The sequence below is a fragment of the Centropristis striata genome, chromosome 3, assembly GCF_030273125.1.
Source record: "Centropristis striata isolate RG_2023a ecotype Rhode Island chromosome 3, C.striata_1.0, whole genome shotgun sequence".
NCBI lineage: Eukaryota > Metazoa > Chordata > Actinopteri > Perciformes > Serranidae > Centropristis > Centropristis striata.
In genome coordinates, this window is record NC_081519.1 from 13,084,822 (window position 1) to 13,100,192 (window position 15,371).

Here is a 15,371-nt window from a genome sequence, read left to right on the forward strand (position 1 = left end):
TAAATACTTCTAGACATCATTCCCCTGGAAAGTTCTGCATGTGTGTGAAGAGTTTCTATCAGTACCTGACTGAGTGAATGTGAGGGCTCGATCAAGCTGTCCCGCGAGGAGGTAGTGGACTCTGTGTCATAAACCGAGTCTGTGCTGGCAGTGCTCTGTCTCCTGCAATAGCTGTCCTCACACATAGAACCCGGTTCTGAATCACACACGGACCCGGGTCCCGAACCTGATTCTGAGCCAATCTCCTCCAGGTCCATGTCCTCCGATGGGATCTGTGTCAGACGAGGCTTCTCAATGCACTTGCTTGTAAGCTAATATAAGGTATAGGTTTTACATTGTTAACATGTCTTAAGGTTGCTTATGCTCTCTTTAACATTTAATTGTGTTCAACTAATAATAACAAATTATTTTGTTAGGTAAATCCATGCACAAGACTCCACAGAATAAACCACACAAAGATCTACCATTGTCAGTAATAGTTCATTTATTTGTATGCAACATGCTTTTGTCCATGCTTGCCTCTACTCACCTTGCTCAGGTGTGGAATCTGCTTGAACCTTTCCAGTCCGCTCTTGTGGTATTGCTGGGACAGCTGGTGCTGGATGTGTAAGTGACGGTTGGCATGCAGACTGAGGGGTGAGTGGCTGTAGGGTGGAGGCTCTGAGCGTGTTCGCTCCAGGGGTCTGTGAGAGGCCAAGGTAACTATGCCTTCCCTTCTGGTGTGGGAGGACAGGTGAGGCTGCTGCTGCTGCTGCTGCTGCAGAGGAATGGAGCTCAAACCATGAACTGCAGAGAGAAGGAGAGAGAGGAACAGGTTAAAAGTATCAAATTTAATTCAGAGCAGACAGAACAAGAGGAGGCAGCGGGTTATCGTTACATGTGGAGGAGAGAAAAAAAAAAGAAAGGTGCAAAGGATGGAAATAAACATAAAAAAAAAAGGGACAGTAAGCAACTTATATCACAGCATCACTTCATTGAAGGAGGATTCTACGGACTATGTGAAACAACGATGGGAAAAAGAGTTGAACATTGTGATTACAGAGGACATGTGGCTGAACGCCTGGGAGACTCAGTCATCCTCCACCAACTCCTGGTCTTGGAGAGACTTTTGTTGGAAAAACTTAATTCGTTTTTTTATAACTCCCAAGCAGAAGTCAAAACACACTGGTACACAACTGGCCTGCTGCAGAGAATGTGGAGAGGTATTTGTTGATCATGCTCATGTTTTTTGGACTTGCCCCTCCATTCAGTTCTTCTGGAGGGATGTGGCAAAAATTATTTCAAAAGTTTTATGTTTTAATATGAATATATTATTTACAACTCTTTATCTTGGGAATTTGCCAGATGGGCTGAGCAAAGCTGATATGCACCTACTTAAGGTCTTGCTGGCTGCAAGTAAAAAGGCCATCACAAAATGTTGGCTCCAGAAAAATGCCCCCACTATAGACTCCTTCGTTAATATTGTAAATCAATTACATGTATTAGAGCAAATTACTTACTCAGTCAGACTTTAGATCAGAGGATTTAGGGGAAAAACGATGGCAGAAATGGCAAGCCTATTTGGCTAATGAGTGAGACTGTATGCGTGTATTGGGTATTATACTACTGTCTTCTGGATTTTACTGATCACCCCGGGACCTTGAATATGGGTAATTGTTCAGTGTTTTGTATTTGTCTTTTGTTCTACTTTCCTGTACTGAAAAATGAAAACGATCTATAAATAAAGAGTTTAAAAAAAAAAAAACAGGGACAGAAAAAAGATAACCTGAATGGAGAGGAGGAACGTAAAATGGAAAGAGAAATATTGGATGTAAGGGAAAGAAAGGATAGGGATTAGAAAACCTGAATTGTGGCATTACATATAAATAAGTTTTTTTTTACATGTTCAAAATAATAATATAAAGGAAAATATGCCTTGATGATAACGTTTGAATTTACAGCATATTTCTTTACACATCATCATCAAGTGTCAGTAGAGGGCGCCCGTGTGCTGTTTATATTATAACATTGAGGCAAAAGAAATGTAGCACAAGACAGTAGACCTCAATGTTCCTTCAGTTTTTAATTTAAAATAATTAGACCATTTCCACCGACATTTTGTCTTATTTTAGCAGCTGGAGCGCAAGACTTACTTAAAAACAGATCCGTGAACTCGCATACCTGAGGGGTATGCAATTGTTATTGATGTTACTCACTTTACCTGCACTTCTCTGTTGTAGAAGTGTTGACTAGTAGTTATTTTATAGGCTTTTTGTTGTGACTTGCAATAAAAAATAAAGGAAAAGGTGAAACTTCTGGTGAAAGGTGAAACTTCTTCAGAAAATAAAAATAAGCGTAAATCATTTTGGTACTGCTTCTTTTACAAGAAGCTTCCCTTCCCTTTTACAGGGAAGCAATTGAACAAACCACAAATGGAAATAAAGAACTGAGGATAGTTATAGATTGCCCAAACAAAGTGAAAAGTTTCCTGGATGAATAACTACCTGATTACAGAAAGCAAAATAGAAGCTTTCACTTCATCACTCTCCCCACCAGTTCCTGTGAGCCCACATTGCATTTGACGTCAGGAAACAGGTCTGAGGTAAGTCTTTGGGGGTTGGTGGGATGTCACATTTCATTACTAAACCATCCTAGCTTGAAATGTAATTTTCTATCCTTCACATTGTCCAAATTTCTTTTAGCTTGTTTATTTTTAAGAAACAACACAAATCCTTCTTTGAAAATTGTCTGCCTTGAATTACTTTTTTTTTTTAAATGCACTCAAATATGCCCTCAAATATCCTCTGTGCCACCTTATCCGGAATGTGTCTTGTACTCTAATAATAACAATAAGAATTGATAGGATTGATATAGCGCTTTAAAAGATACTCAAAAACCCTTAACATGAAATGGATGAACTAATGCAAAATAAAGAAACAGAATTTAGAGTTTATGACAGCTCAAGTTGTAAGAGACAGTGGGAGTCAGATATTGTAGGATTTCTTGAAAAGGTGGGTTCTTACCTTGCCACATAATTTCCTATATATCACACATTTATAGACACAAGGCTGCTGAAAGCTGTCTTTGCCCCCTCTATTCATACACCAATTGAAAAGGACCTTGTGTATTGTGCCACAGTTCTAGGCTTTGTCACGGACAAAACTGACCTCGGCAGGACCCCTAATTTATGTATTAAAAAAAATTGTTGATGGCAGAGGTCAGAGGACACAGACGAGTTCTAGCAGATAGATAGGATCTATCCCATGAAAACACAAGGGCAGCTCTGAAGGCAAAGGGGGGTCCAACCCTGTACACCTTAGGTGTACCTAATTAAGTGGCCAATAAGTACAGTACAGGCCAAAAGTTTGGACACACCTTCTCATTCAATGCGTTTCCTTTATTTTCATGACTATTGACATTGTAAATTCATCAAAACTATTAATGAACACATGTGGAATTATGTACTTAACAAAAAAGTGTGAAATAACTGAAACATGTCTTATATTCTAGTAAGCAAAGGGTGGTTGCTTTGAGGAATCTAAAATACAAGACATGTTTTCAGTTATTTCACACTTTTTTTGTTAAGTACATAATTCCATATGTTTTCATTCATAGTTTTGATGCCTTCAGTGAGAATCTACAATGTAAATAGTCATGAAAATAAAGAAAAACGCATTGAATGAGAAGGTGTGTGTCCAAACTTTTGGCCTGTACTGTATATGTTTATATTGAGGTATTTCTGTTTCTGCTGTATAACACATTTACAGCATCACAACTCACGGGAGACAAGTTGCGAGTGCACCAGTCCTGTGTGTGGTTCCAGTATGAGCACGGGCTGCAGGTGCTGACCCAGGGCTGAAGTGCCTCCTTCCAGAGGCAGGTAGACCGGATGCAGAGCAGATACTGCCAGTGGCCTGGCTACTCGCAGGTCAGCCTGTGGAGAGAGGCAAGATGATTAGAAACTGCACTGCAAAAAAAAGAAAAGTTGGGTGAACTCAAAATTTCAAGGCAACAAACTTCGATAAAATTTTAAGTTGGACAATTAAACTAAATATTTTAAGTTTTGTTTTTGAGTTTGCTCAACTCTGAATATCTCTGGCACGATTGTAACGCCGATATGAATGTCAGCTAATGTTGTGACCACAATTTTGAGTTAGCATTGATACGCTAATGGCTACTCTTGTAGCTGTAACCATAGATGGCTGTAACAAGCAGCGCCACTAGCATCAGTTAGCCGCTAGGTTTCGCTAATGTACAAATTTCACAACAAAGAAATAAGAGTTAGCAGAACTATTGTCCCTTGTTTTGAACCCCAACTTAAAGATATAAGTAACAACAACTCACCAACTTGTTTTTGATCAGACAACTGGCTTCCTTTGTTGTGCTAACTTACATTATTGCCCTAAATGTCAGTAATTTATATTTCCAAGTTTTACCAAATTAAATCACTGTTTTAGGCCAAAAAAAGTTGGCTTTTTTGCAGTGTGGAGAACTGGAGATGTTGCTAGGAATTAGGGGAGCCGTTTTCATGGTTGCAGTTTAACACAAATTAGCAAAATTTGAGAATTAGAGCATAAGGTAAGGTCTGTTTGCAGTTCAGAAAAAGACTCTTCTACAAACATGTTAACATCTCCATCAAGTGAATAAACCACCACATGACTGATTCACAAGATATGAAAGCACCACAGAGATCAAGAGGGAAGTGAAAGCCTGAATACACCACATGTTTCTATAAGTGTTCAAGTGTGCAAACACAATTTTAGACAGAGACACAGTCTACACATAAATCCATATCATTGATGTATATCAATGTGATATCTCATTTCTTTTGTTATGAACTAAAACACTTATATATATATATATACATTATAATTTTGAAGGGAGCCCTACAAGGTGTTGTTGCTTACCTGTGCAGGAAGTCCAGCAGTGATGTTGGGCATGGCAGTGGGGTTGGGAGGCAAGGTGAAATGGGCCAACAACCTCTGTGCCTGAATAGGACAGATATAGACAGATATATACATTATAGAGATTATATGCACATACAAAAAAATCACATCATCCAACATAAACACACCAAAACAAAAATGTACATAATATAGTACATGTTTAATTCTCTTTAGTGCCATGTATTCACTTTCAAACAGATAATACATTCTGGTTCTATTAAAATGGTTATTATACAAGACTTTTTACTAACTCTACCATTGATTTAAATTAATGTTATTGTCAATTTTTTTTATTTTTTTTTTATTTTAACAATATGTTAATGCTAGTCAAAACTTTGCTTTAGTAATGTTTGGTGGAGATTTGTCCCCTAACAGACACAGTTGTGGGGATGCTGACAGAGGTTGTTTGAAGAGAATTTATATCAATATTTCAATTAGAAGAGGAGTGATCAAGTGACATTTGTATAATGGGCTGTCTGACCTTCTCAGGTTTCCATTTTTAAAGCATTGGGCACCACTACTTTTCTGCATTGAACGCCTATTAATATTCAACACTTGGTGACTGTCCTTAGAGCAGAGGTAAAATCACAAAACCAGGACTATACCTTTTCAATGTAAAAAAAAAGAGCAAAAGGTCTTCTTGTAAACATACAAATAAATCCATCATAGTATGATAAAACAGATGTGCATGAGGTTGAACAATTCTTGTTCCTTGATCCCTTACCCGAGCACTCATTACATGCTAATAAAAAAAAGGTAAAAAAAGTATGCTTAATGGCTAGAATATGAAAAAAAAAAAGAAGGGCTCACCTCTTGAGCCAGTGGGAGGTGCCCATTATCTGAATGGAGGCTGTCATTGGGTGAGCTGCACCCAGATGCTGGGTTGCTACTGCTGCTGGGGGAGGAGTCTGGGTGACAGAATTGAGACACGTCCGTCAACTCATTACAGCCATCAATAACACATGTATTTCATACGGCACCAAAAGATGCACATGTCATACTGGAAAATTAACAACACTGTGTCAGTACAGTGTGTGTTGTAATAACATATAAAAAGTAGGGGTGTGACGATACACTCAGCTCACGAGACGAGACAAGACACGATATTGGGTTCACGAGAACGAGACGAGACGAGATTTTAAGAAAACTACAATGACACAATATATGACTGGACCAATAGACTTTTATTTAACCGGCTTGCACATGCATTTTGAAATGTTTTAATATCACTCGTTACATGCACGATGTAAGCATGAGCTTTTAATAAACGTCTTCTTTCACAAATTGAAACTAAAACTAAAATTTATCAAAGTTAAAATAAAAGCCTGCGGCCACTCTTCCCCTTTAGGGGGAAGAGTGGCCGCTGGGAAAGTCTCAGGCCACGCCCTCTCAAATGTCCGCTCACTCTGCGTGTCTCCATTACAAAAAAGGCCTCCAGAGGGATTTATGAGACTCCGGAGGTGACGTTTGGTTTTCCATTGTTGCATAATCGATTAGCGACAGTTTCGACCGTGATCACATAAGCGATAGAAAACTCTGGAGAAGCAACTGTGGCTGCCCTCGCTAACTGTGCACAACATCAGCAGCTGATCAAGCATGGCTATTTATGCGCAGCATCCCCCTGATCATAAACATAGTGATCTTGAATTAACCGGCATTGCTAACTGTGCGCAGTGTCCGGTGCTTGTTGTAAACAAACAGAGATCGCTAAGTGAACACCTCCTGCAGCAGCAGCACATACACACTGTACTGCTACAGAGCTAACTGCTAGCCTATTAGCAAATTGCAGACTCCGGCTCTGCAGCTGGGAGAGACTGCTGCAGGAGGACTGTGCTGCTTCGATTCCTTACTCTTCTTAACGAGCCGCCGGCCCCTGCGATGTCATTCTGGCTGCTTCCCCTCCTTCTCCTCCTCTTCTTCTTTTCCTTTCACTGCCCCCACAGGTCACAAATAGAAGTTTGGATAGCTCACAAATCCCGCGAGACAGATTTTAACGCAACGAGAAATATCGTCGAGTTTAATCTCGCGAGATCTCGTGGCACGAGATCTCGTCACACCCCTAATGAAAAGGTAACAGATATACAGTAGAAATTGCTTATCAAATCACTGACATGAAGTAGCTAAAAGAGCAGTACAAATAAAACAGAAGATCATGAGAGTGTTTCAGCTATATATAAATACTCTACCATGAGTTTCTGTCCTGTGCTTGACTGCGGGAGGTGCACTGATCTTACGCTGCAGTGGATTTGGCCTTGTACTGATGAGCTTCTTTAACTTCCACTTCAGAGTGGGCTCAGAGACTGCACACACACAAATAAACAGAAATGAATACCTGAAAAAGCGCACACACACGAACATACTTGACCCAAAGATCTAATGTAACTGTAATATACCTTTCAAACAAATAACTTAAAGATAAACAGACTGATGGCATACATATAAGTTAAAGCAATGTGCAGCATAGCTGAACCAAGCAAATACCTCAGCCCTGGTCAATAGCATAAAAAGTCCCATGTTTGCATTGGTCAGACTCCAATGAGCCCAAACAAAACAATCAATCAGTGGCTGGCTCATGGCAGATAAAAGGCAGCTTTGTGTTGTCGTTGTGCCAAAAAAAGCACTGGAGGGTGTGTGTGTGTGTGTGTGTGTGTGTGTGTGTGTGTGTGGGTGTGTGTGTGTGTGTGTGTGTGTGTGTGTGTGCGTGTGCGTGTGCGTGTGTGTGTGTGTGTGTGTGCTGGCACTTAAGGGTTCTAGGGCAACGCAAATAAATAATGTTCCAGTACTCGCAGAGATGTGCAGGAACACAGAACCACTCCCACTTTCATTCACATGGAGAGGGAAACCTGCCCTGGACTCTCACGCGGTTCATTTTACAAATACTTGTAATTCTTTAAAGTTATGTAACTCCTTTGGTCTTTGTGTCTCGCTATTGTCTTTATGACTGTTCGGTCTCTCTCTGGCCCTGCAGGCCTGGTGCTTAATGAGTTTCCCTCGTCTCACTGGAAATGACACTCCTGTGTACATTCAGTCTCTCCCTCACTTTTTCATTCTCTAGTCCAGAATATGTAACGTAATGACAGTTTGCTGAGACACTGAAAAGTATCACACTGAACAAAATATCCCACTGAGCCATGCAGTCAGATGACTTTTGAGGGAGAACTCAAATTACACAGAGCAAACCGCAACAAAACAGACCTGAAATGGAAAATCACCAGTGACCTTCACAGCTTTAACCTCAGGGTGGGAACCCTCATCAAAGACACAAGCAACCAGCGGTATCTCACCTGTCCTACGCAGGGCGAGGTCTTTCCGCTGGTCACAGGCTGTAGGCTGAGACTTTGGGGACATGTCAGGAACTGGCAGCCTAAATAACCAAAGTATCGGTTAGACTGCTTCATTCATGAATGAAGAGATTTGTTCTATTTTCATTTCATTTAACTTTGATCAACCCCAGAAAAGGAAGAGGGCTTCCTTACAACAAGAAAATGCAAGTCATAATTTTGTGAAAACTATGCTGTGTATGTAGCTCATACAGTCCGAGTTCTACTTTGGAAAATGATTGATCTGTTTGTTTCTCTCTCTCACCTGTATCCTGGTGCGGGACTGTTGTGGTTGGGAGTGACCCTGTCATGGGTGGGCTGGCTCTTCATAATAATGTGTTCCCGAAGTTTCTGCTTTACCAGAGGACTGGCTACAGCACCTAGAAGTCAATAAATGATAGTTAGATATACAGTCAACAGTGGGATTATAAACTAATAATAACAACATGTTTTCACAAAGAAATGTGACTAGTTTTCTCCACAAATTACTGTAAATTACTGTACTGTAGTACCAATAAGAAGTCAGAAAACTTCTTAAATAGGATCCAGGATATTTGTCAGTCTCCTCTGAGCTCGCTTCATTTCACTTCATAAAAACTAAAAACAGCTCAGTGTTTCCTGAACAAGTGTGTTTGTTTGACTTTGGTTTGATATGACTACAAATTTCCTTGGAATCTAAGAATACATCACAGCACTGTTGGAAATCCCCTTCCTTTTTCATTGAAACATACAGTGTGCTATGACTCAGATGAACAGCACGTCAACAGCCAATATGGCCTTTCAGAGAACCTACTAATACACATTACAGTAAGGAGAAATACATAACATGTCATACTCACTCTGCTCATTTTTATTCTTTCGTATCAGCTGTTGGAGCTCTTCTCTTTTCTCCTGCTCCATCTCTCTTGGCCTTTGTTCAGTGTTATACTGAGAGAAAAAAAGTAAAGAGATATCAACACTGACCAGTCTAGTGTTCTGTGCATGTGAGATTTGCACAAAAAGGACAAACATTGCTACTGCCACATCTCAAAATAACAGAAAATTGCATATTAAAATAAAGAAAAATAGTACTAGAGGTGCAGCACAAACGCTTGATCCATGACCAGCATTGATCAGAATCTAATGCTGAGAAGGTGGTCTGTTTACAGTAACCTGACCTACATCTTACTATAGAAGTGATTTAAACCTAGATCCTTTCTAATGGCCAGCAGGGGGTGACTCTACTGACTGAAATAGAATTATGTTTGTATAGAAGTCTATGAGAAAATTCCCTTGGTTCTGACTAGACTTACTGTATTATCTCAGCAAATATATTTCAAATGAGTTCCCGTTCTTAATCACTAATTTGGTGGATATGTGGCAATAGCGTCTGGTTTGTTCTTGTGGTCGATGTCTACCCTCATCCAAATAAAATGCTGATGTGGGGATACATGTTGGAAAGATGTGGTAAGACTAGACATATGTCAACATTTCATGAACAGTCAGAATACTGAATGCTGATGATTCAGACATATTATGGTGCTTATTCTCAGTCACTTAAACTGGACTTAACTGGCTTTGAAAGTTTTGTCCTCCTGACTCACGCATCTGTCCTTACCTGCAAGTGCTGCTGGGAAAACTGGGAGCAATGCTGAGAGGTGAGGGGTCCCAGGAAGAAGGGAGGGTGGGGGGCCAGCATGGCCGAATCTAGGCCTGGATGTAGGAACCTCTGGGTCACACTTAGGTCCATGGACTGCTCCCCATGTATGGATAATGAAACCTGATTGCTGATGATCACATCCACTACAGGAGAAGAGAGAGAGAGAGAGAGAGAGAGAGAGAGAGAGAGAGAGAGAGAGAGAGAGAGATTTAAAATTTTCTTCTTTTTTTTGCTGGGACAGTTAGATTGTATAAATCTTTCTTTTATTGTTATTAGTTTTTCTTTTCATTTAAAATGAATAACAGAATGATAATAATTTAATTTAAATATTGCTTTCCTTATCTCGTTATCTTTTTTTCTGATATTTGCTTTGGCAATATATACATTGTTACGTCATGCCAATAAAGCCAATTGAATTGAATTGAAATTGAATTGAATTGAGAGAGAGAGAAAATAAGACATCAATTAGTTGAAGAGTATCACTGTTTATGCTTTTGAGTGTCAATGTGTAGCGAGGGTTGTTGGTAGTATGTCACTTTCCTTATATGAAGCTATATTTCAATGTCCCTCATGCTGGGTTAATATATAACATCACTGTAGATTAGGTATATCAAAAGTAGTCTCAGATGTGTTAACACAAAGTGAAGCATGTTTTTCCACAGATAGCCACATACAAATTCCTAGAACAATCCAAGAGCAGTTTACTGTTTGTGTTTTACATAAACACGATCAAGAGCACACTCATAAGTCTATGCCCAGATGTGTACTTGAACATTCACCAGTCATATTTCATTTCATTCAAGCCTTCCTGCCTCAAGGGAGCTGGCCATTGTCCAACACTGCATTCAGAAAAGCATAAGAGAGGGGTGTTCGTGTGTGTTGGGGTTGGAGGGGCACAAAAGAAAGAAAGAATGACGGAAACAGGGTGGGGAGTTGGTTTTGAACATTGTGTAGTCAAAGCATTTGGGTCAGGTACATCAATCTGTCATCTCTCTTCCAGGTTTTACAAAAATCAAAGAAATAAAAAAGCTAAGTTTAGCATGAGTGAGAGAATTCAACCAAGCTTCAGTGTCCTAACAAAAGACAGATGTCTTTTTATAGGTGCAGGGGAGTGTGAAAAGGTTTTGATCCATGTATGCAATTCAAAGGCCACTGTAAATATGATATAGCAACTTTAGTTTTCACCTCAAATGATTTTACTGTGCATGGCACAATATGGGCCTGATGCTATGACATATAAAATATAAAAGGAAGCTGATGATAACTGGTAGTGAGGAAACATCAGCCTCAAGGTTTTCTTGAGTTTTGTGATACACCAGAACAACAAGATAAAAACATATGCAAGCTCACATATAACATGACACTGTTTTCACGTGTCAATGCGACTGACACCTGAAACCAATAAACATGCTGAGGAATGTTTCGGTACCAATACAAAAGCTTAAACAGATACAGTATGGAAGGAGACACCTTGCTCCCTCTGGGGTAGAGGGACAGTGGGAGTGAGGGAGGGAGATGGAAATTTACTGAACCCGTATGCCTGAATGACTGCAACCCAAAATATTACTCAACATTACTCACAAAATTCCTGCAAGTGGACGTTTCTTTACCGGCATACCCTGCTGAACTATGATACAAGCTGTGCACAGCACTGTAACGCAGGGACAACTTTGCAATATACTACCTCTCCCATCTCAGTATTTTAGAAAAGCATACTTGAATTCGAATTATTCACTTGTTTGTTGAGTTATCGAAATAACAGATTGCATTATCAAACCAACTACAGTGATAAGGCACACTGAAAAAAAGGCAGAGTTCAAAATGCCAAACTAACAGATAAAGATAAGTAATTGTGGTTCTAGAGTTAAACATGCAGCGTTTTGAGGGCTTGGTCTTAAGTGTTTACTAACTGAATTAACATGAGGCACTGGCAACACTTCCATAAATGACAGTTACACAGCATCTTTAGATCTAATGATAGCAGTGTGGCTAAAAAATGTCTCAAAACAAACTTTTATAGGTTGCACACAATGTCCAACTGAACATCCCTCCTGCAGGAGCCATACAGTAAGCCAGATAGACCCAGGCAACGTTTGGAACTAACTCCCAACAGCAAGACTGACTCAGAAAGAAGTAATCATGTCTGTGAAGGCGTTTCGGGGTTGACAGAATTCCTCTTAAGAAGAAAACACTCCCACGCTCTTATTACTGCAGGTCAAGTGAGACTTACAGTAGAACATGAAGAAACAAGCAGGGCGTTAATATGACCACTACTATTTACAGTAAAAGATTATATTGTACAGTTTAAGCTAAGTTTCAGATCTGTTGTGCTACATGATAATCAAATGCAGAGTTAATTTATTCAGTTTATATGGGGATAGGCATGCATGTTTTCTGTATGTGTGCAACAGAGAAAAACAGAAATATAGTTAGTGTGAAAACTTAACTTTTCATGCATTAATATAAGTACAGCTTATAGAGACAGGAAACACAGGAATATAAGAATCCTGCAAAAATGATGACTGTGATTTGCATGCTTCTTGCAGCACTGGAATCTTACCTTTCCAGGTAAATAAAGGAAGCCATGACTTGTCAGACAAAACTTAATCTCTGAAATATTTGAACCTGTCTTACTCTCAGCTGGTTCATGTCTGTGTGACAATATGTCAGTGTTCAAGTTGTCAGTGCTTGTTTTTTTAAGCTTTGGTTTTTACTGTAATTACAAAAAGTTAAATATGCAACAGGAAATACCCGTTGCAGCAGAACAGTATGTACATATTACCAGAAGAATGTCTGAGTGTTTTCAAAGGAAATCAGACAATAGGTGGAGCAGCGGGACTGTGGTGTTAGTGGCGGTGGGGACTCAAATAATCTGCATACACTCTCTCTCTTTCTGTCTCACACACAGACAGACAAATGCACACATACACACAGACAGACAGACAGACAGACAGACACACGCATGCACACACATGCGCACGCACGCACACGCTCCTGCGCGCACACACACACAAACACACACACACACACACACACACACACACACACACACACACACACACACACACACACAGGATTACTAAACAACTCAGCTCCCCTGAGAGAAAGGAAATGATCAGGAAGTCAGCCCTACTTCGCATCTAAACAGAAAAGAAACACCTGTGGTATATTTTTACCGTGAAAATACAGCAAAGACTGCAGGCTGCAGCAACCATACATATCTGAACTCACTTTAAACAATAAATGTCCTCCTAGAGACTCATGATTGACACTGACTGAATAATACATATTCAGTATCCTTCTATAATTGTATAAGAAAGGCCACTCTTCCACACAAATGTGTTTGGCTGACTGTTTGTACTGACACTATAGTTGACACTTTAGGCAGACTTGCAGCATGACTCATGTCATTGGACACAAAACCAGCTTTGTCACTGCATGATGCATTCAAAGAGCCAACCAAACAAGTCAAGGTTTCTTCCAACGTTACCCTGAAAGTTTAAAAATCTGCTGATTACTTCCTATCACCTTCCAAAGAGTGAAGAAGACATTTGCAGTTTGTTTTTAGAATCACATAACAAATGAGTAGTGGAATGGTGCAGCTATTTTTAGTCAGAATTGTATATATCAACTGTAGTCTAAAAATGCAACATACATATTTCAAATCTAAAAAGGAAAGACTATTTATATGATAAAATCTTGAAGGTTTTAAAAATAAGAAAGAACTGCATCTAGATAAGATCTGTGTGCGTGCTTTTGTCACTCTCATTTCAGCGTTGTGGTGCTAAAAATAGACAGGAGACAAACTTCTGGTTTCTGTAATAGCATATTCGTTTCACAACCATCATCCTCTTTCTGTGGGCCTTCTGCACACTAGTGCAACACACTATCACACTAACACACACATGCACACACCTGCACACATGCATAGGCTTTAGTGGTGCATGCATGCACACATACACGGACACACACTCTCACAGAAACAGTGACTTCCTGTTTCTAAAGTTAGTCTGCACCATAACATCCTCTTGGTTCATTTAGGCAAGCAGAAGCAGCTATTTTGGTTGAATGGCTTCACTGGCTCATTTCTGTAGAGTTACAGATGTCCTTCAGCTGTATTTTTATCCACACTGTGGCCCTAAAATGTGCTTTGTTTATTGTTAGAGTGAACTCCCCAATGGTATTGGATGGAGTTATGTCTAGAGGACACACATCAGGTTAAGTGCTAGCTATTTGTATACATAAACACTGGCAGCAGGCTTGAGGTTTATGCCTAGTTACATGAGCAACAAAGCAGAAAGTTCAGCGTTCAGATAAAAATGTTACATGAACTAAAAAAAAAAAGATTGTTTCTAGTAATATAACAAGCATGCTAACTTGTGATGAGTGTAAATTCATTATGTCATGAAAGGGACTCCACCATGTTGACCAACTTCACCAGTTCCTGCAGCCCACCACCTATCACTCTGTCCCTTCCTCCGTTCCTCCCCCGTCCTCACGTTTAGAGGAATCCACAGCTGTTGGGGACATTCTGTCCCTCTGCTTCCGAGCAGCTGGAGTATCAATCTCCGTATGTGTGCATCCATATGTGTGTGTGTGTTTGTGTGTATGTGTGTGTATCCGTCCTATACGCGCCAAGATATTAATAGCCTGCAGTTGTTTCTTGTGAGTGTACACAGCAGGTCTTTGTGTTTGCGTAAGTCGGATCTGCTTGTGCGACAGTTGAGGGTGCATGTATGTGTATCAGCGCATCAGTGCTGGCGTGTGTTGGTGCCAATGTATTAATAGTGCCCATTTGTTTCTTTTGAAGGAGCACTGTGGCTCTTTGTGCAGGTTTCAGTATATGTATCCATGCTGGTTTATTTTTAGTGTCACCTGTCAGTAAACACTTGTGTTATTGTGTGTAATCATGCAAGTGCACATGTGCTTTAGGACACTGAGTTGCACTGCTGTTTCTCAACATATTAATAGCATCACACCACTTGTTTTTTTAGTGTGGGGACTTTGTGTGTGCCTATAAGTGTATTAATAGCATTCCCAATTGCCCACACATGCTTCTGTATGTGTATGGCGTGTGTGCAAGTGGCTGTCAATAACTTCAGCCTTGTGTGTATCACCCCTATTGCAAATGGGTGTGGATAGAGGGAATCCCAGTAATGTAATGTAATATTGTTGGCATTATATGACCAAAAAAAATCTGTTTTAGGTTTACATTACATGAATTTACTACCTATTGTTGGTATCCTGAAAATCTTTAACTTTTTTCTATTATTATGGAAAATATTTCATACATTAATTGATGCATTATTTTGTAATAGTTTTGCTATAAAGTGTTAAAAAAATGTCAACCACAATTTCCAAGAGCCCAACGCAATTAAATGTCTAACACTCTGAAACCAAAAGTTATTTATTTTACCATAAGACAAAATTAAGAAAAGCAGGGAATCCTGACATTTAGGAAAGCAGAACTATTCAGTGTTCTGGATT

At 39.7% G+C, this 15,371-nt stretch overlaps 1 protein-coding gene across 1 annotated transcript in view; it reads right to left on the reverse strand.

The window, feature by feature from the left end:
• The window catches only part of LOC131969017 (histone deacetylase 7-like), a 51,007-nt gene that overhangs the window by 19,137 nt on the left and 16,499 nt on the right, over positions 1-15,371 (reverse strand). Inside the window, exons 3-12 of the mRNA XM_059330128.1 lie at positions 9,843-10,027; positions 9,085-9,172; positions 8,511-8,625; positions 8,210-8,289; positions 7,112-7,225; positions 5,736-5,833; positions 4,887-4,967; positions 3,760-3,913; positions 530-786; positions 66-272 (exon numbers count right to left, since the gene is read on the reverse strand). Coding sequence (XP_059186111.1) covers positions 66-272; positions 530-786; positions 3,760-3,913; positions 4,887-4,967; positions 5,736-5,833; positions 7,112-7,225; positions 8,210-8,289; positions 8,511-8,625; positions 9,085-9,172; positions 9,843-9,974 — 1,326 coding nt within the window. The 5' untranslated portion in view covers positions 9,975-10,027. The remainder of the gene's footprint in view (positions 1-65; positions 273-529; positions 787-3,759; positions 3,914-4,886; positions 4,968-5,735; positions 5,834-7,111; positions 7,226-8,209; positions 8,290-8,510; positions 8,626-9,084; positions 9,173-9,842; positions 10,028-15,371) is intronic.